General features: G+C 40.7%; 2 protein-coding genes across 6 annotated transcripts in view; both read right to left on the bottom strand.

Moving 5' to 3' along the window:
- Positions 1 to 77: 77 nt before the first annotated feature.
- Positions 78 to 7053, bottom strand: pttg1ipa (PTTG1 interacting protein a). 2 transcript variants are annotated; one of them, XM_085142281.1, is made up of 7 exons: positions 6395 to 7053; positions 5434 to 5486; positions 5039 to 5147; positions 3200 to 3302; positions 2275 to 2340; positions 1694 to 1740; positions 78 to 827 (listed from the first exon to the last, which is right to left on the bottom strand). In XM_085142281.1, exons 1-7 carry the CDS (start codon positions 6477 to 6479, stop codon positions 790 to 792), a joined length of 501 nt encoding a protein of 166 aa, XP_084998407.1. In that variant the 5' UTR covers positions 6480 to 7053; the 3' UTR covers positions 78 to 789. The 2 variants fall into 2 exon arrangements, with proteins under 2 accessions (XP_084998407.1, XP_084998408.1); XM_085142282.1 differs by having other exon boundaries at positions 2275 to 2334.
- A 2378-nt stretch (positions 7054 to 9431) lies between these two features.
- Positions 9432 to 24246, bottom strand: part of myo10l1 (myosin X, like 1) — a 42001-nt gene continuing 27186 nt past the window's right edge. Inside the window, exons 13-43 of one of the 4 annotated variants that reach the window (XM_085142271.1) lie at positions 23519 to 23619; positions 23309 to 23375; positions 22948 to 23040; positions 22790 to 22858; positions 22624 to 22706; positions 22118 to 22220; positions 21861 to 21941; positions 21614 to 21738; positions 21395 to 21512; positions 21169 to 21275; positions 20820 to 21087; positions 19870 to 20751; positions 19612 to 19735; positions 19302 to 19443; positions 18599 to 18703; positions 18199 to 18294; positions 18003 to 18096; positions 17726 to 17781; positions 16722 to 16864; positions 16338 to 16532; positions 15936 to 16093; positions 15724 to 15844; positions 15112 to 15260; positions 14848 to 14996; positions 14543 to 14750; positions 14075 to 14211; positions 13856 to 13979; positions 11173 to 11526; positions 10795 to 10971; positions 10515 to 10706; positions 9432 to 10404 (exon numbers count right to left, since the gene is read on the bottom strand). In XM_085142271.1, coding sequence (XP_084998397.1) covers positions 10300 to 10404; positions 10515 to 10706; positions 10795 to 10971; positions 11173 to 11526; positions 13856 to 13979; positions 14075 to 14211; positions 14543 to 14750; positions 14848 to 14996; positions 15112 to 15260; positions 15724 to 15844; positions 15936 to 16093; positions 16338 to 16532; positions 16722 to 16864; positions 17726 to 17781; positions 18003 to 18096; positions 18199 to 18294; positions 18599 to 18703; positions 19302 to 19443; positions 19612 to 19735; positions 19870 to 20751; positions 20820 to 21087; positions 21169 to 21275; positions 21395 to 21512; positions 21614 to 21738; positions 21861 to 21941; positions 22118 to 22220; positions 22624 to 22706; positions 22790 to 22858; positions 22948 to 23040; positions 23309 to 23375; positions 23519 to 23619 — 4926 coding nt within the window. In that variant the 3' untranslated portion in view covers positions 9432 to 10299. The remainder of the gene's footprint in view (positions 10405 to 10514; positions 10707 to 10794; positions 10972 to 11172; positions 11527 to 13855; positions 13980 to 14074; positions 14212 to 14542; positions 14751 to 14847; positions 14997 to 15111; positions 15261 to 15723; positions 15845 to 15935; positions 16094 to 16337; positions 16533 to 16721; positions 16865 to 17725; positions 17782 to 18002; positions 18097 to 18198; positions 18295 to 18598; positions 18704 to 19301; positions 19444 to 19611; positions 19736 to 19869; positions 20752 to 20819; positions 21088 to 21168; positions 21276 to 21394; positions 21513 to 21613; positions 21739 to 21860; positions 21942 to 22117; positions 22221 to 22623; positions 22707 to 22789; positions 22859 to 22947; positions 23041 to 23308; positions 23376 to 23518; positions 23620 to 24246) is intronic. The other 3 variants (XM_085142272.1, XM_085142273.1, XM_085142274.1) reach the window with 3 other exon arrangements.

Here is a 24246-nt window from a genome sequence, read left to right as displayed (position 1 = left end):
CTCGTGGTGAGCATACGTAATCTTCTGACTACAACTGAAGATCATTGGGGGGTTTTTCTTTTAAGGAATAACACATCTTTTAATCAAATGTTTGATTTATTGACAAACTGTACAAAACATACAGTATATCATAAAGGTAGGTTAACATGAAAGCTCAACGGGAAATAAACATAAACAGTGTTACTATCAGAATTAGGGATCAGTCTGAAATCTTTTATTTATAAGTTCTTTCATTATGTTAATTTTGACCTCATATTCAGAATATATTCTGCAAATGTGATTGGTTTAAAATTCGTTGTCAACAGTAGGAAACATCAGCAGTAACACAGTAATTAGATTTCAGAATGGGGAAAAAAACATTTAAAACAAGATAAAATAAAGTAAAAAAAAAAAAAATCTCAGCAGCAAAAACAATTTGAAAATGTACAATTACAACAGAAGCTAAAGGAAAGACTATTCCAGCAGCCAGACTGGACTCCTTCCATTCAGTACCATTAAACTAAATACCCAAATAAATAGTAGATTAGCAGATTAGTATCTTGAGTCACAGGATAAATGACAAGTGTTTGGAAAAATACCGACACTACATATCTCTTCTAGCATTTGGTTACAGCCTCTTGGGTCATTTCAGTAAATGTAGTATTCTTTGAATGCTTCATTGACCAAATGACCCTGATCTATTTAAATCTATTTTTATATCAATTACAACAATTCTCCAATCATGTCACTTCAAGACAGCTCATGGATGTCCTCTGTCTGCAGTTAATAATCTCAGTTGACAAATCCATTTCAAGAAAATCTGGAGTATGGGTTTTGTCCACTTAGACCTGAAAAACATTAAACAATCAGTAAGAGTTGCCCTGATTTAAATAAATCGTTTGATATATTCACGCAAAATGGCAAATATGAAGTCAATGCCAGATTACGGTGAACGTAGCTTAGCACGGACAGGAGTAAATGGCTAGCCTCGCACTGTATTGTATCATAGCTAAATAAAAACTTACCAGCCTCTCTTAAACTTTTATATTTAGCTTTATGGTATACACCCAGCCATAACATTACAATGACCTTAGCAGGAACCTTTAGGTTGTAGGTTGGACCTCCATGGATCAGACTCCAGGAGGTGCTCTTGCAGGATGAACTGGAACAAGTCTTGCGACTGTGTCCATCTTTTCTGCTCAATTAACCCTGATACTATGTGAGTGCCAGTGCAGAAGTAATTACTCATTGGTGTCTTTTGAAAATCATTCATATTATAGCAGGTCTGCAAAGTTAACATAGTGTTATCTGTTGCCCGCTGGGGTGATTTCCACTCAAAGAAAACCTGGAGGACAGAATCTGATGCTTTCTCTGAATTTCTTGCAGTAGTCAGTTCCATATCCATAAACATTTGAATTTCATTAGTAGGAAAGAGACATTTAAATAGTATAGCTCTGAACTCTCTGGACCTTATGGACAGAGTCAGACAAGCTCTTTTTTCCCCTCCCCAGCGGTTATGCTAAACTGGGCAAAGTGCCTCATACTGGTAGCACAATACAGAATCAACTTTCTTAATCACGCGCTCTCATATCTAGTAAATGACATTACAGGTGTAAAAAGAGCCACATTTTGTTTTGTAGAGCAAGTCATAATTTAGATGCTGTATAGGTAGCAGATTGCTGACACACACAGACTAACAAAGAGAAAAGCTCACCGTATTTCTGCCTGATTTCCTGGTGTCTCTGCTTCATCTCCGCCCTCCTGTAAAGACAAAACATTTTTCCATAAGTCACAGGGCGACGACTAAAGATTTTTTCAGAATTTCAGACTCGTGGAAACAAACCAGTTTGGGCTGATAACAGTGTGACGTCTGCATTTTTCCCCCTCGTGTGTGTTGAAAGAAAGCGATGCTAATCATAGCTATCAATGCAAAAGGTAGCCGGTGTGTCGCACCTAGTGCAACTATTACAGAACCAATAAAAGCCCAAAATATATAATTGTTGTTTAGAGGACAAGCGTATACGTTTATAGCAAATGTTCAATGTTAGCTGAGACAGATGCTGTTCTATATGGAGAAACTTGGTCATAAAGACATGGTGCTGAACTGTAGTTTTGTTTTTTCTCATGATTTTTGAATTTTAATTATATAAACTAGAGATTTAGGCAGCAATTTAGAGTCCACCAGCTCTTTAAATCCACGTTTTGTTAAGTTATAGCTATGGATGTATCAAATACAGAGACCAACCAGTCAGAGGGGGTGAAACAGTATTACAAAACAAAACATGATATTGTCACCTTTCGTCCTGCTTGGTTCTCAGCTTATTGGCCTGCCGCTGCATCTTGGCCTCAGACCTGCTAGATCTGAAAAAACAAGACCAGTGTTAGATTCATGTAGTAGAAGGAAAAGATTGCTGATTATTACTAACAAACTTATAAGAAAGCAATCATCGCAAGGTATGTTTAAAGAAAAGCAATTTAGTGGCATTCCTAGTGTGAATAAATGTGGGTAAGTGTTGTGAGTTTAAGATGGGGTTGAACTCAGCCTGCAAACATAGAAAACTTTTTTTTTAATGACCACACTTTTCCGAACTGAATCAAATTTTTGAGCTTTAACTTAATAAAACAGCATCTGAAAGTCAAAAATGGTGCCGGATGTGGATGACCTATGAATCAGTCAACTGCCATTTGCTTGACAAGGGGCTCAAGTTAAAGAGTGACAACAGAGTCCAGCAAGAACATGAGAAGAATGAGAAACAAGAAAATCAAAGAATAAAAATACGGCATGAAAAGCACAGACAGGCTCCACAGTAGACACATTTCACTGATTTTAAACAGTTTCACTTCAGCTCTTTGTAGTTATAATTTCACTTTTCTCTGTGGCTGGCTCATGAACCAACAACAGCAGAAGCAAGAGTAGCCCACAGACTGGATGTGTCACATGTTCTTGACACAGCCCCAATCCACAATAAACACTCTCTGCAGGTAGACGGGTAGTACCTGACTGCCTGCAGACTGCCTTTGTGCTACTTCACACTCACGCATAAGCGGAAACACTCCCATTTTCAGACTTGGTTATGTGTAACATAATCGTTTAATTGAAGGACTTGATGGGTAGTCAGTACGTATCTTAACCTGTTGCACACAACTAATAATATAATTGCTACAATGTATTCTACCAGCATCACACTGGCTGGAATGAGAGGGTTTTATCAACACTTACCCGATGTTCTCACACTTGCAGCAGCAGAACAGACAGACCAAAAATGCAATGATAAGAATGCCACCAATCACTGACAAGGTGATTATCAAGATCTGGAAGTTCACTGCAGACAGAAACAGAGTGACAACGTCATTCAGAAATCACAAATCGCAGATTTATCTTCCAGATAGAAAATTCTTGTTCTTCCTCCTTCATTAGGTTGCGTTTAATTTCCTCTTCTCAAACCAAATCATTCTACAGATGTACTGAATAAAACTTTAATGTTTTTTGACACGCTGATAAAAATAACAAGGATCAAAGACAATTTTAATGTTTAATATGCAAATGTACTTCTGTAAAAAGTTCTGCATCAAGATTTTAAAGATGTAATAGTACAAAAGCATGTGGACAAAATGAATGTTAACATGAATGGGTTCCTATTTTACTACCAGACTATTGGATAGCACGCTTTGTACAGGGAGATGCTGTCACGGTGAAACAGGATAGGGCTTTCCCTCATCCCGCTATTGTCTAAAACGTACCTACATGCTGAAGCACTTATTCAAAACAAACAACCCCAGACGCAAAATCCACAAACATGGAGGGGTTTTTGTTTTTCCACTTTAGTGATTTAGTGAAACTTTCATCTACAGCAAATCAGGATAAATTGTTCCAATCTTCATTCGTGAAAAAGAATTATGAAGATGCAGGATCTTTTAATCTCTATTTGTAAGTATTTATTTTTTTAGAAAAAAAAATAGCCCTTAAATATAACTATTTAGTTTTTATTTATCCTTTGCACGGTGAGGATTGGGAGCCTGTTGCAGTAGCTCCTGTTCCAATTTATTTATTTTGAAATTATTTCATAACCTACTAAAGTGGATTTTTCTTGCTCCTTGTAGTTTATGTGGAGGTGAAATAGCCTAACAAGCCTACTAGTGGATTTTCGTATATCACTACAATCTCAGCAAATGGCAGAAAAGGGCTCTACTGCCCGGAGCGAGGCCTGTAAAGCTAGGGGACCTATGAGGAAAATGATGGAGACGAAGCTGTTACAGCCAGCATCATGGGGAATGTATGTGGCTGCACAATAAGTTCAGTGAGCTGATTAAGAGCAGAGGGAACACAGTGAGTGTAGTTTGGAGTAGCAGCAAAACACTGTGCACACAGTGTGACTGTACCTGGCTTCAGGACTTTAGTAAGATGTGGTATGTAAAGGGATTGCACAATCCCAGACATTTTATTGTATCTGGAACACTGAAGTGCTAGCTGTGGGAATGAGTCCATGTTATGCGCAAAGGGAATTAATCATTGCTGTTGTATTTTGATGCTGAGGTCATCCAAATGACTATGGCTATAGATCCTCTCTGCACCACTTAATTAACACCTCATCTAACATCTGTTTCAGCTCAGCTGCCACAAAGACAGACGCAGAAGTTCTTTACTACCTCATACCACAATGCATGCCTTCATTTTAGGTTTAACCTCCTAGTATAGTATCACATTTAGATTTTAATCCATATAGCATTTGACTTTTTTGTATTTTTCATTTAACCTGAGCTCCTTCTTTGGAGTAATTTTTAATTTTCCAATTTTTTTAATCATGATTGGACTGAGGCAACACAGTAATTTCTCAGCTTCAGGGACATGCAAGTATTTTTGTCTTATACAAGAATATAGTTTATTAATTATTATTCTAACACAGAGAGAAAAAAAGAAAGAAAATCAGCAAATAAGCTTCAGTCGGACAGTGTACTGGACAGCATATTTAACAATTAGTTAATTGAATTAAAGTCGTTATCAATGTGATCAGCTTGTGTGTGTGTGTGTGTGTGTGTGTGTGTGTGTGTGTTTTCTTACTCCAGCAGAGTCCCCATCGTGCATCATTCAGAGGGCAGAGCGCGTGGGGTGGGAGGATGGTTCTCACTGGATATGTTACACATGACTTTGTTGTGATGCACCACAAGCACTGTTTAAAAAAAAAAAAAAATGTGCACAATGTCCCTATTAGTTAAACAGAAAACCAAAAAAGGAGGTATGCAGGCTAATTACAGGAAGCAATGTATGATAAATACACACAGCCTAAAAAAGGAGCAGGGTGAGAATTCATGAGATCAGTTACTTCTCAAACCAGTCAAACAGGTCTGGGTTGGAGGAGGAGACATCTATACTGACCATGCACACACAGAGAAACTCTGTTAACCCAAAAAAGAAATCAGCCAAGCAGAAATAAAACGCTCTCTCAGCGAACTTACCGTCACATTTTTCAGACATTCCTCACAGCTTGTCCCATTTTTCAACTCACACACTGTAGGTCAAAGAAGTTAATACAATCGAGTTAAAGGACATAATGGGCAAGGTGGAAACATTTTGCCTCAAACGTCAAGGCAAACATGACTGCAAAACTTGTCGAGTTTAAATGAAAGCACCATGAGGAGCAGATTTAAAAAGGCCTGGCATGTGCCCACTCTGGTTTTTGTAACTACTGGTAATCCTCCTGGGACATTTTCCATGGAGACTAAGTACAGCAACCACACAGCCTGTGGAACCAGTCATGTTATTATCAGCAGACATACACAGAACAACAGCTGGGTTTGTGCGAGTGAATCCATGCATCTGTAAAATGGAGAAACAATGTCTCATATTTGTGTGCCACAGTTTCTCTTAGTCTCTTTGCTCTGAAACAATCAAGTACCCCAGGGGCTGAAAAAGAGACTCCTTGTTCCTGTTGAGAGGTTTCAACAGTTTTCAGAGACAGGAATCTTACACAGACACAATTCTACCAACAAAGTTGTGTTTTTATTCCTTTTAAGTGAAGCTTTTTAAGCTGAAATGTGGCCGGTACGTAAGGTTATCTAATATATTTTATTATAAATAGTTTCAGTGTAGAAAATGCAAACAATGACATTTTAATTCTAGATGTTTGGGTGCTTTTCTCCTCAGTTCAAGGCTTATGAAACAATGCTTTATGAATATAATAGCCCTTAAAACTGTTGTGACTTTACTGAACAGCTAAACGACTCACATTCGGGGTTTTGAGCAACCTGTGCTTAGCTATAAAGATAAAAACAACAATACTACTAATAACAATAATAATAATAATAATAATAATAATAATAAATTAGAAAGCAGCTACATCTGATCAAAAACAAAAACAAAAAAGCTTTTCAGCTTAACTAATTCCTCAGCCCCCACATCCACTGATTCCTTTCCTACCGTTCTCAGGTGTGGACGAATCGGCGAAAACGCTCGCCAGGCCGAAACCAAAGAGAAGAACAGCCAGTAATATCCGTAAACCCATTATCCAAGAGCGTATACTCAGATTCTCCTCCAATTTTTTATGTTTCAGAAGATTTTAGAAGACGGTGTAAGCGCAAAAGGAGGAAATGCCTCGGCTGCTCCGACAGAAGTCTGAAACCTGAGAAGTGAACTTGCTGGGAAGGAACCAAACGCAAAATCCTGACGCACGCTCTCTTTACGCACCCAAACAGACAAAAGAGGGAAAGGCGTTGGCAGAGCGCAGTGCATTTCGATATACGTCATTTAAACTATGTGCTGAATAAACGGCGGAGTTTACAAAAATAGCTGCTTTGACACACACAAAAAGTATATTTTTAAAAAGTCACAGTTAAAACATTAGCTTTTTTCCTGATGGATCATACCTTTTTACAGCTGTTTCGTTTAGTCCATTCATTCCCAAGCTCTGTGTTGGCCTCCCACAGTAGGAAAGTGACTCTATAACAAATGCTAACACATAACAGCTAATTGTTGTCGATGACTTCATGAGCTAGATGTTTGTTGGGCAGCTTAGCTCCCCAGCTCTTCTAAAGCTTCCATATTTTGTTTCAACAAATTAGATGATAAACTTCATGAAACGAACAGGACATCCAAGGGCAAAGAGGTTTGGAGCCAAAGTGCCAGCACATGCACAGCTCCCTGAAAAACCTCAACTCTGTTCAAAAATAAGTGCACAAAGGTCACGGTAAATATAGGACCATTTTCAATAATTTATTAAAGCATAATTTTGTAAAGCCAGTTACAAAAAAAAAAAAAAAAAAAAAGAACACCACACATATCTCTCTCTTTCTCTCTTTTTTTGTTGTTCTTTTTTGTTTAAACAAGCACAATGTTTTACTATGTAAAGGTGATAATAAGCGTAACACAAGATAAGAGTGGGCCCCACTTTGGCCGCCTGCGGCTGATAACAGGACCCTTTGTGATGAAGTTGCCCTTGAAGACAGATTTGTAATCAGAATTCCCATTAAGAAACACACTGATCACATTTCAGCAACTACAGGGCAAGTTCTTCTTACTCAGTGTAATATCAGTGACAGACAGAACCACAGATGTAGAATAACCAGATCTCACAGCTCCAGGGTCCTCAGGATTTATGGCTTGTGAACTTCAATTTTTCAGTTTTTCACTCCTTTTTTTTTTTTTAGATAAAACTAAATTAACCAAAAGTTCAAAGTGGAACCTGTGAGTGAGTTCTGCTTATTCTAAATCTACAGGCAGGATCCCAGTGGGCTGTGTGTATGCTTTCAGGCCGTTAGCTATGATTAAGACACTGAGGTTATTAAAATTTGGAGCATTATTTTAGCAAATCTATACATTGTACACTTACAACTTTACATGTCGTAGAGACTGATTTCAATATTCCTTAGACTTTAAATTGTTAAATTTTAAAGAAGCAATTCAGGGGTTTTTTTTCTCCATTATATCTGTGGATAAATTTATTTTTGGTTACTGGGCAACACTTCAGAGGGGTTGGAGGGGTATTGGATTCACAGCCTCAGTTTTTCTAAAATCATCGCTGCCACCCTGTACAGTATGTGATGAACTAGAAAAACAACAACATATTTCACCTGAAGAACTTCACTTTAGTGTCTGGTGTGAAAAGCCAAACCAGATCTGTCTTTGGGGCAAATCCTGAAATTCTTATTGCCACAGAAACGAGTTTAGAAACTTCATCTAAACCAGATAAGACAAATAACTGGAGCATGTTGTCATGCTGGACGGTAACTTTCCATGCTATGCGAGCACTCCCAGTGGATATCTGCTTTGTGGGAACATCTTTGTTTTACAGTGCTCTCTGCAGGTGTTTGACATGAGTGCCATCTAGCTGCAATGCACAGCATCAGGTGACCTCACTTCAAGTCCAAAGAACACACGCACGCATGCACACACACACACACACACACAAAGCAGTGATGAATTTCAGCATTCCAAGTGCACAATTAAACTTTTTCCAAGTCCGTGTCCTCACAGTGTCATATCTGCTTCTTGTACACTGATGCCGAAAAAAAAGAATAATCAAAAGCATATTTTCATTCTTCCTGAACAAACTTTGCAACACATACAGTACAATAGGAAATAAACAACCCTCAACCCTCCCCTGATATTCCATGCTTTTCCCGTTAACTCACAATTACAACACCATTCTTCGCAAAAGTTACTCATGTAAATTCATCTCTTTTTTTCCAAGGAATACAGTAGTATCACTAGTATCACTTCAGTAGTATCACTTCTCTTTTTTCATTTCCCTTCTCGTATCCAACAGTTTACGCCATTAATACACTCACACACACAGCAGCAATGCAGACACAGCACTTTAGGTTGGCTAAGATAGGGGGAATACAATAATAACAGTATTATCAGTAATTGTTTAAATAAAAAGCACATGTTCATAAATAGGCTGAAAACACAGACAAACAAGGTTGTGTGCATTTTTGCTTAAGTCTCCTGATCTCTGAAGAAAAAAATGAGAATAGCTTGAGCAGATGAGGATAGACAGGATTTCATGGCTCCAATCAATTCTTCAGAGTGAGTCCAACAAATAACAACAATGATAAATTCATCAAAATGCTGTTAGAAATATGACCACGATAGCAGCCAGACTCACTATAGTCTGTTTCCTTTTTTTTTTTTTTATCTTACTCTTACTTCTCTGTGAGTCACATTAATGGCACAGCCAGTGTACAGTATTGGCATCATATTCAGACATACAGTGGTCATTATTAACACCAATCACTTGCATGTATCTTACATGGCAGGTGTCACATTGCATTTAGTATGGCATTTATATACTGTACAGTGCAGTGGCCACCAAAAATGTAACAATAATTCTTATTATAATGCGTGATATACAATACAAAATGATACATGTTTGTTCAGTTTATGTGTGCACGTAGGCGAATATACACATTTATCCAGCTTCTGTGACATGTAGACATAAATAGGGGAAAGTTTGTTGGGGGGGGTTTCTGGCCATTGTTCTGGATATTGTTCTTGCAGAGCCAAGTGAGGCTCGTAGCCATGCACATACTTTGGAGAGCATCCAAAGTAAATCTTTCTTCTCTGGAATATTTATAGGATTATTTTTTTTTAAATACTTAAAGCCACTTCCTTTGGCTGAGTTTTCTTCTTGTGGCCACACAGTGGCGCTGACGAGTGAGCAGGTGAACACTATGTTGTTTGGTGACGAATCACCGTGTCCTTTTCCTCAGACGTGACAGAGCTGATATTATCGATAACAGACAGAGAAAGCAAGCAAGAACAAGAGTTTAGCATTTTAACTTAACAGCAACCGCAAACAAAGAGTGAGGATATATAAAGAGAAAGAGAGAGACTCGGAAATTAGAGGAGAAGTGAGATAGAAACTAACAAAACTGAGAAAGTGTGGCTTTCTTCTGTCTGGCAGTGCAATGGAGGTTGGAGGAGCCACCTGGGGCTGACTGGGACTGGGTGGCTGCTTTGTGCTTGTTGTTTCTGAATTTGTCCAAAAACGGAGAGTTTGGTGTGTGCTTGAACATCTACATGCAGGACTACCGCTCAGGGTTATGTATTTGATGGGACAGCCCCCCCAAAACTGTTTTTTTTTCATGCTATTTCATGTTACGTTATTAATAGATCTCCAGGCCAGTTGAGTGTGCATTTGGCTTCTGTGTCCACTTTTTACCCATTTTTGTAAATGATGCTCATTCCCTGCTCATGATTCAACTTGGGAGGTTGAGCTGGTTGGTGCGACTGCCCTTTATAAAACACAACCAACCAATGCAAGGAGCCAAGGCGTCTGGTGTCACTAGATGGATGAACGAAGAGCTTTGACTGGCTGGGAGAGATCACCTGACCCAGGCACTGGCAACACTGGACACAGACATGATGCTGCAGCGTTTCTTCACCATCATGTTGATGTAGGCCCGCATAATCTTGGTGATCTCGCCGACCTAAAATGTGAAAAGGAGATTAGTACATCCTAGATAAGAGGTATCAAATCCTATGCTGAGAAAATACGCTGAGGGGGGGGATGATTAGACGACGAATGATGAGCTCTCACCAGTGGAGTCTCAAAGTACATCTCCCTCTCATCCACGATGATCTTGTAGGTGCAGGGCTGTGACGCTCCGAAGAAGGTGATGTGTTCGTACTGGAAGGTTTCGAGCGGTTTGGGTTCTCCTCGTTTATACACAGACACGTTGTCAGCGCTCACACCCAGCCACAGATCATGAGGGAAACCTCCCTCTTTACACTAGCAAGAAAGGAGAAAAGGGAAAGGAAGCAGATCAAATTTATTTCTACAAAGCTCCAAAATTTATCTTCTGGGCATTTTTCCTCACCTCCACGTCAAATAGAGTGGAGCCATATCCTGGCCACTCCTTAATGATGCTCATGTATTTCAGCATGGCCTGATGCTGCGGCATGCCCTGCAGACGAGTCCACTTCTCGAGCACGCTGGTCCGTGTGGCAGACGTCTCCTCCTTCACCCACATCTCAAGCATTTGCTCATCCTCCATCTGAAACAATCAGCGAATCCTCCGAACTATCAATCCACTCAGCTAGCAGGTTCATTTATTATTTAGTATAGCAGGAGATGGATTTCAGTGAACTTAAGATGCAGAATTGTACAAATCACTTTTGCAAAGTAGAATTTTAAAATGAAGTAGCTATATTTTCTTTAACTTGAATGAAAAACTTCTTTTTCCTCCATCACTGACCTTCTGCTTCTTCAGTGAACCAGTCTTGAAACTTCTCCTGAGGGTGCCATCCAGGAAGCTCGGAGTCTTTCGTTTCTCTACGCCAGTCCCGACACCACCTTGTCCCACTGCCACGCCTTTTCCATCTACAGCTCCAACACCTCCAGCCCCTCCAGCTCCACCTGCCACCCCCACACCCGGTTTGGTGGAGTGCAAAATGCGGTTGCGCAGACGTCCAATTGGGTAGACGCTCCCCAGGTTCCACCCGGCTCGACCTGCCCCATCACCGTGGAGATACTGAAGACGTAAAGCGGCCAGGTGCTGCAGCGTTTCCTCGGAGGCCGGGAAGTGACCACTTATCAAAGATTCGTGCGCCTGCGAGAGAGAGCAAGACAGTCTGCATTTCTGACACTTATATTTCCTGACTGGATCACATCTTCAGCAGGAAAAGAAAATATCAGGCTCAATTGGAATTGCATTCAAATACTGCTTTTGTAATCTTACTAAAAATGAATACACCTCAGCCACATTTAGTCATACATTCATGCCGGAGAACCAGAGAGTCAACAGCCACCACTACATCATTCATGTAGGAAAGCCTCGTGTATGTGTGCCCTTGACCTCATCGATGTCAAGAATAAGTGTTGTTTCATGTTTGTTTTACTTACAATCTTTAGGTCCTCCTTGATTTATCTGTATATCGTTCCCCAGTTTGTTTAACCCAGACTTTGATTTTGATTGTTGTCAGGTGTCAACATTAATTAGTTTTGGTTTCTGGTTGATGCGTCCATGATGCGTCCATAGCATCACGGTCCCTGGGTCCCTGACGCAGGATTTTGAGTTTTCTTAGTTTCTTTTTGGATCAAGTACACTTTATGTTTTTTGTTTCATCTGAATCTTTAGTTATCTCATGGTTTGGGTTTATGAGTAATGTTTGCCTACTGTAGAGTTGTTGCTTTAACTTTTTAACTATTTTTTTATATCATGAGTCCAGTTTTTCTTTCTTCTTTTTAAATTTTCTTGTTCGTGTTCTTGCTCACTATCTGGTTTCTGTTTTTGGTGATTCATATCATTTCATGCTTTCAGTTTATGCCTGCCTCACTTGTGTTCCCACGTTAAGTGGCCGTCTCTGTGCCTTGCTTGTTACTCACTTCCTGTTTTACTCTGGTATTCAGTTCACTCCTGTGTTTGATGTTTGAAGTTTTACTTCCCATGTTTTGGTATCATTCATTTGTTTCACCTGTTCCTTATTTTCTCCAGCTGTGTTGCTGTGACCAGATTAATCCCCAGAAGAGTTATTGCAGTTTACTTTTTTCTAATTAGTTTTTATTATTATTTCATTTTGACTTTTTGTTTTAAGTACAGCGTACTATCAGTTAGTTTGCTGAGTGGATTTTCTTGTTTCGGTTTAGTTTTTATTGTTTGAGAATGGTTAGGTTTATTAGTTTCAGTGTAAGTTTTGGTCTTTTTAATTATCATTGTATGGTGGACATGTGTTAAAGGCAAGATTTAGGAAAATCAGTAAATATATTACAATAAAAACACAGAACTTTTTCATAGCAGTTGATTTAGAGTCTTGTTGATATCCAGAGTCTGAATAAACAGATACATCAGGCAACCTGTAATAACAATTTTGCCAAGCTAACAAATACTAAAATTAGTGATATTTCATCTATATTTTATTTTACAGTGACACGGTGGTTAGCACTGTTGCGTCACAGCAAGAATTCAATTCTACCATCAGGCTGGGGTCTTTCTGTGTGGAGTCTGCATGTTTCTCCCCGTGCTTGCGTGGGTTCTCTCCGGGTACTCCAGCTTCCTCCCACAGTCCAAAGACATGCAGTTAGTGGGGTTAGGTTAATTGGAAACACTAAATTACACATAGGAGTGAATGTGAGTCCGATTGGTTGTCTGTCTCTATGTGTTAGCTCCGCGACAGACTGGTGACCTGTCCAGGGTGTACCCTGCCTCTCGCCCTAAGACAGCTGGGATAGGCTCCAGTGCCCCCCGCGACCCCGAAAAGGATAAACAGAAGCGGATGGATGGACACAAAACTGTTTCAGATAGTTTTGGTTTTTTTAAAGTCTAGTTTTTATTTTTGTTTAGTTAGTTTTAGTTGTTAGATCACTTTTAGTTAACTGTAGTCACCAGTATATTTGAAGCCTCAGGTTGCCTTATTTTTCTGCCCTGTTGTGCTTTTGTTCTCCGTTTGTTCTCTTTTGCCTCTTTATGTTTCCTCCTGCTTCGATTTATAGACATTGTTGTCCGTCACTTGCTGAACTTCTTCTTGTGGATTTGGGTCAACCTTGACACCAACCCGAGACACCCACACTGACTCAAGATTATTAAGGTTTGTTTCTTAATAACTTTTGAGAAGCTTCTAGAAGCTGCTAATCTCTGGAACTCTGGAAGACAGGCTGCTGTTTTGTTATTATGTAGAAATATTGTGAATGTGTGTAAACTGAAATGAAAATTTCATTAATTTTATTCTAAAGCATTTTGGTTTTAAAAGTGCTATACAAATAAGATTCCCTTGTTTTCTTTCGGACATCCTTTATAGTTTTTTACTCATGCCTGATCTATCTTCTGTTCTTCTTCAGCAATATTTTTTAAAGCTCACCTTTTTTGGTCTCACCTGCTTCTTCTTGTGTCAGCATTTAGGTGATCACTTTGAGCTAAACATAATAATTAGAGTAAATCTCACCTGTTCAAACATGAAAGCAAACTCCACTCCCTCTTTGGGCATGCTCTCTACATCCAAGAAACAGTACAGTTTAAAGTAGAGTTTCCATTCTCCTTCCTCCTCCTCTTCTTCACTGCCTGCCAGTCTGAAAATAAAGGAAAACATGCCATGAGTTACTGCAAAGTGTACAACAAAGACACGGTTAAATGGATGGCAGTGTTTGTTCAAACACTCGGATACCTCTCGAACTTGGCCAGAACATCTGCCACAATCACTCTGCTCTCCAGAGCTCGGTCTGTGAAGCTGTTGTGCTCAAACAGAGAAAACAAATTCTTGCTTTCCTCCATGGCCAGACCTCTGATCAGCTTCTCTACAACCTGCAGTAACAACATTCAGACGGCGTTTAGTATTCCCATTCAAACTGATTTATTTCATCTTGAAAGGGTTTTTCAAATAATTCAAAGATCACTTGCAAATCACATGCACCCAGCCTCAGCTTTCTCCTTCTATTCAAGGTTAATTTTTGTTCTTTTATGTTTAAGATGAGCTAATGAGACTGCAAGTCTCCAGATATAGGTGTGAGTGATGGATCATTACACTCAATACAAGTGTAAAATGAACACACTTCTAACTTTATCTTAAAGGTGTGCATTTTAAATAAGGCATTTCAAAGAGAAATATGTTTGTGTATCTATTGTGTTTATGCACCTCTCCAGCAGTGGTGTGTGAGTTGATGGAGATCTTGCAGGAACCTCCTCCATGGCAGTAGACAGTAGTGCTCATCTCCTGCCTCAGCAGCAGGGCGGCGATCTCCTCCTGAGAGGGAACAAACTCACGAGTTTTGGTCTTCTTCAGGGATTCTCCAATGAAGGTGGCATACCGCTCAATCTCCGCACCTGGATAACGCTCACGTATCCTGAGTTACAAATACACAAATATACACAACACATTTACATGCATGAATTTTATGGATGCTTTGTGAGGGAAATGCTATCCCTAATGCAGACGCTCACCTCTTGAGGTGGAAGCGGAGGTATCTGAGGATGGCTCGACTGGGTAGGAAGGTGCAGCTCATGCAGGTGAGCAGATGCCAGTGTGCACGATTGGCTGGACTGTTAGGCTGAGGCACATGATTGGTCTGCTTGATCACCTGGCAATAAACCTGTGGGGAAAAGATTTTTATCAGAGTGTAAACAGCTGGAAAACTGAAAGAATACTCTATGAGAAATAAAATATTCGAGTTTTATATATTTCTGAAAGTAAATATACAAAAGTACCTCATCCCTGAGAGGGCGCAGGTCCTGACAGGTCTGCAGGATGCCCTGAATGATGGGCACCGTGTCTGCCAGTGTCTCCATCTCCTGTAGTGAGTTGAAAACTCGCACGGCCTCATCCTGCAGACTGGCGTAACCCTGCTGCCTTTGTACTGCACGGAGAAAAAAACACGTAGGTAATCAATTTGGCTAAAGATGAGAACAGTAACACCAAGAAAGATTACATTAAAGGATGACTGTTGTGCCAATGTCAGCATTTTAAAGTGTTAAACATGTTGTCTGCATGTTCTCCCTGTGGCTGCCCATGCAGGTTCCCTTCTGAAGCTCCTGTTTGTGGACACCAACTGTTATCACAGTCCAGAGAAATGCTTGTTAAATTTAATGACAACTCTAAACTAGCTCTGGCTGTGGATCTGTGAGCTTGTCCTTGTATAGCTCTATGTTAGTCCTGTGATCCGCTGGCGACCCCTCCTGGGTATACCCAGTTTTTCACCCTATGACAGAACTTTTACTCCATTTTACACTTTTTTGAGTGGGGTTTTTTTTTTTTTGGCCTTTTTAATTTCCTATGAAACAGGAGGTTGGGAGCATAAGAGGTTTCTCTATTTCACTCACAGCTGGTGACCTCTCCATAAGGGAGGGGCAGTAGAGGCGCGTGCAGAGGATGCTGTGTGTATCTGAGGATGGGGTTCCTCCTGTACATCTGCTCCACTATTTCTGGGTTCACACTATTTTCCTGAGAAGACACAATGATGTAAAAAAAATCATCTTAAAGACACACATCTGCTGATGAATTTGAACTTACTCTGTCTATGTGAGCGTCTTACCTTGATGTCTCTGATGAGCTGCAGAGTTGGTGTTTCTATTGGGGTCTTGCTGTCTATGACTCCCTGTATAGCAGCTGTCCACCTCATGGCTTCATTCAGCATCTTAGTATAAAGACGGTAGGAATGCTTCCTCCCGTACACGATGATGTTCCAGTAGCCTGTAAAAAAAAAAAAGGGGGCGGGTTAAATCCAATAAAATTATTTCTACTAACATCGTGATTAAGTTTTATGAGAGTTGTGCAATAAATCCTTTTAATCTAATTCAATAAAACCAGGGTACTGGTACATTTATCAAGTCTATAATTGTAAACTGAGACACCGGCATATATCCCTAACCTCGTAAGTATAATCCCTGATTAAATGTGCCCTTCTTTCCCGTTCCTTTCATTTCTCTCTGCTCACCTGTCTCCCTGTGCACTCGTTCATCCGGCTGAATGACAGAACAGAGGGAGTTAAGGACCAGAGTTCCCATCTTGGAGGAGTTTTTCTCTGAGCTCTTGTAGTAATCCAGGGAGTTGTGCGTTAAAACAAACCAGCGCTTCTTCAGCTTAAGGGAAGTGCTCTTGGCATTTGTCTTCATCTCCTTTTGGAGCCACCCTGAAGATGGAGAGGAGAGGGAGGCAACAAGAGGAAAAAGAATGTAGAAAATATTGTGATACCTAAACCTTTACATTGAAGATATACTGTTTTAAAAATGACAGTATTCCCAAAAGTAAAAAAAAAAGTAATAAAATATAGAAAGCACAGATTTACATCTATAAGTTTGAAAATATCCAAAACCCTCACCTCTGACAAGGAACTCCTGTCCATCTATCCTGGCATCTCCTTTGGGTTTTTGCAGCAGACTGATCCAGTGATGCATCTCCTCTGGTGTGTCGCTGTTGCAGTGGATCACACGATTGGCCGTAATGATGACGAAAGAGTTTGGCCTGAAAACATGAACTATGAGGGTAAGTAGCAGCCAGGTGTTGCTAACAAAATGCACTTGACCAATTGATGATCAGCAAGCGTGACCACCTCTATATAATGAGAAATTCTGCCAGGTTTCTCATATGGACCATTCAGGTATTGACATGATGCCAAAGAGGAAAAATATCAGCATTTATCTCAGAGATAGAACTGTTGCTGCCAGTCAGTCTGAGTAGGCAAACAATTTGGAGAGCATGGTGCTACAGTGAGAAAGATTACAAGTGGAAAACATTCAAGACTGATGCCAGTCTTCCCACGAGCGACTTCATCTCAAGCTCAGATAAAGCAATTTTCACATAAACTGCAAAAATTAACACTCTACAGACCTCAGTTATCATGCTAAATGTTAAATGTCATGACAGCACAATTAGAAGAAGACTGAACAAGCCTCTTTCTTTCTAAAAAGAACATAGCAGCATGGCTTAGGTTTCCACAGTTACATCTGAACAAACAACAAGAACAAAGTCCTTTGGACAGATGAGACTAAAGTGGAGTGTTTGTAGATAATGCACAGTGGCACGCTCGGTGAAAACCAATCACAGCAAATCAGGAGAAACACCTCATAATAACTGTCAAGCATGGTTTTGGAGGGGTGATGATTTGGGTTTGTTTTGCAGCCACATGGTGCAAAACAAGCACCTGTGGCTGCATTGCATTTCTTTAGTGCTGATCTTGGCACTAAAGTAAGTCTCAGGTCTTGTATAAAGTTGCTTGTCATTCTTTTCTACTAAGTTCTTCATTCATACTCCAACGAGAGAGAATTTCTTCTTCTTCTGCATATGAGGAGAACATCAGCTTCTTTTCTAGCTGATCAAACTTACCGATCAGGGTTGTCTGATGCACAAACGGAGTCAATCAATCCCACATCAAGAGTTCCCTGAATGAGAAAGGAGAGCATTGTTCAAACTGAACTATTTGTATTAATAAACCAATCCAACTCGTGACTGTTCACAACCTTATCTGTATCGTTTTCGATAAGAAAACCATTAAAACAATAATCACCTACAACCAATTACAATCTATCGAACATGCACATTTTTTGTGAAGAATATTTTCAGATCAGAGGAATTTACTGATTCGTGTTTTTAAAAGACTGACCACAGCATTTTTGGGGTTGGCCTGTTCATGGGACATCTCCAGTAGCTGCTCAGGAGTGCACACTCGAACCTTACTGAGCACGTTGAACCACCCACTGCACAGACAAAGAGGATGCCATCATGTTAAAGCTATGAAATCAGACAGGGATAGGTGCTTGTTTTTATTATTAGCAGTCTATGTCAAGTCTACGTCATACCTCGCATCCTCAGGCGACTCTGCGAACACTTGGTATGTCCTCTCATCTGTCACAATGTTCAGAGCATTCTCCTTTTCATGGTTATCCACAATCTCCCTATGAAGTCATAAAAAGGACACTCGTTTGAGAAATTCAGGTTCTGTCTGGACCAGTGGACCAGAAATCAAGAGGAAATTTCCATTAATCCAGCAAGAAGCTGAAGAACATGCCCGAGCTGCATACAACACATTTTAAATCAGAAAATTTCCATTATGATCTGGTCTGCTTGAAACATGTTTCTGTATTTGCTTGTGATTTTCTGTTTGTTTTTTCTTGAGTTTTGCTAGCCACACAACTCTAGACAAATAGTGAAGAAGACTTTGTGTGATTTTCTGGTGGTGGGGTTTGTCAGAAATCTTACTTGGCTGCTCGGATGTCAATGGTTCCCTTGAGCTTCTCCTCACTGTCGTTGTCGTAGTACATTAGCTTGCTGTCCCTCAGAACAAACCAGCGCATCTTCCAATTCCTGCAGAGAAATAAGACACCATGAGCACTCTTCATAAGCTTAATTTTGCCCTCTCAACCTTTCTATTTAACAAGATCACAACTACATCTCTACCCAAAAAGAAAACCACCAACTTTTACTCTAAACACATACTTTCCCTAAATTAATTACCAACTAACTGAAGAACCACTAAAAGCTTAATACATTGGCTTTAATGTATTGTAGTGAACTACTGCAGGGGGTTTAATCCCTATAGTTACACAAATACTCAACAGCATTCAGAACTACAGACAAATTAACCCATTCATGCGGATTCAATAAATCTGTGACTTTTAAGCTATTTACATTTAAATAAATCAAGCTAACAAACACTGTGGTGTTATGAAGCTGTCATACTGCATTATACTTCACCTTTTATAGAATTATGAGGAAATATGAAACATTCAGTTACATTTTAAGATCTTCTGCTTGGCAGTGTGGTGGGATCTCACAGACCCATCTTGTTGACATTTTCTGAACAGCTTTGTAAAAACCATCACATCATCAGATTGCGCTGAGCTGTAATAGTGCTGAATTTTATTTGCAAAGCATGCAGGCTTCGCTCAGTAATAACTACAACAACCTCCGTGACAGGGTGGACAGTCCTCCTCCTTTCTTGTAGAGCCAGCCTGACTTCAGAGACTCTTGTTTGGACCGGAACCACATGAAGGTCTCGTCCTTTAACACACACCAGCGCCTCCTCCACGGGATCATGAGACCAGCTGAGGGAGTACAAATGGGAGACATAATCAATTTAAAAAAAGGTCTAGTGATTAGGATTTGGTGCACACACTGAAAGTGCGGAGCTATGATTATCTGCTATATTTAATAATGTAAGTGCTACAGAAATAGATCAGAAACACCAGCTCTACAAAGAAAAACATCTATACCCTTCATGTATAGGTAGCCGTGGAAATATGGTGGCCCATTTCCATTGAGCAAAGTCACCCTGCCATTCGTCACTTCTTCATCAGTGTCCATCATGCCATCATGTTCATCATCACTGTCCGCATACTGCAACATGACACGATAACGTTAGTGACCTGCTTATGCTTCTAATAATAATTACTTTTATTCCATAATGAGATAGCACGCTAACAGTTTATTATAATGAGTTAAAATGCACTGTATACTGTAGCTGCTCATACATATCTGCGTGCACGCTTGTGAGGATGCGTGTAAGTGTGTGTCCTCACAGAGTCAGAGCTGCCTCTGTAGGACTCGATGCTGGCATTGGTGCAGGTCGACTTCCTGGGGTGTTCCTCGTCCGCCACAGCCGCGCTCCCTCGGTTGCTTCCCGACACGGAGCTGTCGTCTCCGGCGGTGACTGACCCCTCTTCCTCTTCTTGGTCGTAATCTGATTCTGTGTCGGCCGGCATGCTGTAGATCGGCTCCTCGCCATCTACAAGGCTCTCCACCATGCTCACTTTCCTTTCTGGCTCTTTCTTCTCCTCCTCTCCTGGTGGAGGCGGTGGTGGAGGCACAGTGGTGCCATCTCCGGGTGGAGGGAGAGGAGGTGGAGGAGGAATTCCACCCGCAAGCATGCCGTCTGAGGGAAGGGGGGGCGGAGGAGGTAGTGCAGGGGGCACTGTTCCCTCTGCAAAGGCAGGTGGCGGAGGAGGGAGTTGGGCCAATATTTCCTGATCCACAGGAGCATCTGTCTCAGCAGGGGGAGGAAAGTCAGGCAAGGGGATACACTCCTCCTCAGCATGAAAGCCTTCGTCTACATCTTCTTCTTTGGATGCTCCTCTGGTGGTGCTGGCACCTTTTGGAGCTTTCACTTCTGTAGCGGGCTTAGCCCCGACTGCTCCCAGTGAGGGATCAACACCTCCAAAGTTCAGGAGGTCGATGAGCTCCGTGGCCTTGCGCGATGCCTCCTTTTTCATCCGCTTGATCTCAGCGTCCCGGCGCAGCTGCAGCTCCTGCTTGGACGACTCACAGAGCTGCGACACTTCATCCTCCCTCTTCTTCTGCAAGCGCTCAATCTCTCTCTCGAGCTGCAGGATCTCCTCCATTTGGCGAGTTTCATCCTAAAGAGCAGACGAGAGGGTTAAAACACTTCCATTAATGCCAGTGAAGATGCTTCTGACGGCTTTACCTTTGTCTCTGCTCCCTCCGCTTCCTCCGTCTCCCCTTCGCCCAGCGTTTTCTCCTTCTCCTCTTCCTCCTTCGTCTTTTGCTCTTCCTCCTTCTTCTTCTTCTCCCCTCTCAGTTTTCGAACGCGAGCACGCGCCACCTGACCTCGTCGGTGTTTCTGCAACACCACCGCTGCCTTGCGCTGCTTCACAAACCGTTTGCGTTGGATGTGCCTTCGTAAGTGTTTCTGGAGGGTGACGACGCTGGCACGTGCACGTTTGAAGTGCTTCCTGTGGATCGAATAACACAAAATTCAAAGCAACAAACATAACTGGTCCCAAAAACACAACTTCATGTCACAAGATTCTTACTTAGCAGAAAAAGTGAGTAGGTGGGCTCTGATTATCATGGCGGCTTGGCGGCGGACTTCATCTCTGTCCTTCTCTAAACGCTGCTCCAAAGACTCCTTCATGAACACCTGCAAAACAAAGAGGTGACAACAGTTTATAGCCAGCCTGTTAAACAACCTTGATATGAGACACTGTACAAAACTTTGCCATTTTAGATCTCCAAAAGGTAAAAAAAAAAACACCTCACCTTAGTCTTGCCTAACTGCCACTCCTTCTTGGTCTTATCATATTTGGTTAGAAGGTCTGTGGTTCTCTTCTTATCATCTCCTGCTGTCGGCACCTTTTCTTTCAGAATGATCTTATAACTGCCATAAAAATGTAACGTTAAAGAAAAGAATTGATACTTTTATAAAACAAATCACAGATATAGAAAAATATGTAAGAATGTAGATTTAGAGATCTTTACCGAGAGAAGAAATCTTTGAATGTTCTGCGAACTGGGAAGCCAGCACGACGGATCTTCACGGTCTCCAACATCCCAGAATACCTCAGCTGATTCAGCACGACCTCCGGGTCAAACACATTTGGAGTCTGAAAGGATGATACAAAGGATTTAACAAGTAACCTTGATATAGTACAGAATAATACTGTCAGATAGTGATATTAACATGAATATGTGAGTAGATAAAGACATTGGATAGAAAAAAACAGACTTTTTCCATGTTGGGCTTAATGCAGCGAATGAAGAAAGGATTGGAAACACTCAGAGTGGCCATAAGAGCATGAAGAGAGTCCTAAAGAGATTAAGAAAACAATAAATGCCGATACATCACCATAACAATCATAACTACCATTCCAAAAAACCCCAAAAACATTTTCTTCAATGCATTTTCTCTCAGTTCAAGACCCTTGGTTAACAGTTAGTGGCTTTGTCTACAAGAAAAATATGCAGCAACATCATATGACTCACCCTGAACTGGGAGCTCACTGTAGGTTTACGTCGGGCTGTTCCCATCTTCTCCTCATTGTTCCTGCTGCCGACCTTTTCAAACAAGTCGTAGATGAAGTCCAGTCTATGAATCGACAGAAATACAAAGAATGAAACACACGCATCTGCTAACTCATGTTAGAAAACGTATTATAGGGTACATCGGGATAACAACAAGGAAACTGGCAGAGCTGGAAAAAATAAACAAAAAATCCTCTGTGTAATTCGCATCATTGCTAGATGAGATTCAGGTGAGTTTGGATGGTCAGTTTCAAAGCTCATTAGAAGCTTTTAGAAACACTTTTTTCATATTTTCAGAAACTAATATCCATTATTTTGGTTATTGTTTGGACTTCAGCCCAATAATTCATATCAGCTTAAAACAAGGCAAACAAAAGATGGATTTACCTCTAAAATCATTCTTTCTTCGAATGACTGGTTAATTAGACCTCTGAGTCCTAATTAACCATCATATCTGCAGATATTACCTGCTGTCCTTGAGCATGTTCAGGATGTCATCTCTGAATGTGTCTCTGTTCTTCTCCAGGATTCCTCTGACATCATAGAGGACCTGTCGGAAACAGATATTATAAACTACACTGACTTTACAACACAATGATGGCGTGCAGCAGGTCAGTTCTGAATAAAACTCACCTCTCCAGCGTAATGTTTGATACCAAACTGATGATCAGCAAGTCTGGGCTTGACATAGTAAGGGTTTGTCTGCAAAAACAGAAGCATGGCATTTAACATAAGCTCAGCATTTAGTAAATTACGCATAGAGGTCATTAGGAGATGTGTAAATAACTCACAGAGTGTCGGCTGTGCAACTTCTCCAGCAGAGTGAAGTCTGTTCCTTTGGGGAATCGGCTCTCTTCATTCACTAGTGCCAACAAGCCCAGTTTCTAGGACAGAGAAAGAGGGGGGAGGGGTAAAGTGGTGTTATTGCATCAGTATTATGAAATCAGCACCACTTTCTAAGACATCGGCCACACAAATTATTAGATTTCCAAAAACAGATCTGAAGGAGGCACCCAAGCTGGTCTTTCGTAATGGTGAAGTACTGCAGTTTTTATTTCAGTTCTCTTCAACTGACTGAGAAAAGATCATGCACTCAAAAACTAACATCTTCATTACATTTATGCTATGAGTTATAGCAAATGTATTTTTTACCTTCTCTATGAGGTCAAGACACTCGGCATTGTCCATCCAATCAATTGCTTCCCACTGAACACCTTCCCTGTGGAGAGTACAACAAAATATTTATGCAAGGAAAAAGAAAAAGGTAATATTTAAATTTACTCTTCCATTCCCTTTTCCTTAGACACGTTAAAGTCCGCTTCACAATCCGAATGTCTTTAGGTTCCATATTCACGTCCGTACCGGTTGTACTCCAGCTGCTCCAGAGAGAAGATGTGCTTGTTGAAGTACTCCTGAAGCTTCTCGTTGGCATAATTGATGTTAAACTGTTCAAACCGGTTGACCTACAGGCACAGAGGCAGGGATTGACTTACAGATGTGTCATGGTTCTGTGTCGTGAAACAAGCTCAACTTTGTCTGGATCATCTGGATCAGTGATTCTAAAAATGGCGATCCTGCATAACGGCAATCACAAAGCTGGTTATCGTGTGGCTCAGCTAACTCTGGGTTCATGAATCCAGCTAGTAGCATGTTTCCAAAGTATTCCAGTTTTGCCAGAAAAAAGAGAAAATGCTTATTCAAGTTCTTCTTTTATTTTCAGTGCCCTAATTCTGGCTCTTTGCTGTATCATTATGAACAAGTAATGCATTTGCTAATCTGTTAGAAGCTAACCAAGCAGAAAGGAACCCTATACCCTCTTCTGTGGTTTCCTCTGCCTTAAAAACTCCACCATTAGACTGACATTTAGTCTCATTCAACCACTGTTTAATATGTTTGTTTATATGGGGTTTTTTTGTGTCCACTAATCAGATGGCAGATCCGGTCCTGCTTTGGTCCTATCAAGCTTTCCTGCTTCTGCAGCTTTCCCTAATTTGGCTTTCCTTCTGTCCTCTCCTTGGCTTGGCTCAAATCATCTCAGTGCTCTCCTGCAGTCAGTACTCAACCTGCCAGCTCCATCTTATTTCCCTTCT

Source organism: Neolamprologus multifasciatus, chromosome 19, assembly GCF_963576455.1.
Source record: "Neolamprologus multifasciatus chromosome 19, fNeoMul1.2, whole genome shotgun sequence".
Classification (NCBI taxonomy): domain Eukaryota; kingdom Metazoa; phylum Chordata; class Actinopteri; order Cichliformes; family Cichlidae; genus Neolamprologus; species Neolamprologus multifasciatus.
Note: the sequence above shows the minus strand (reverse complement) of the source record. Positions and strands in the feature narration are given on the sequence as shown.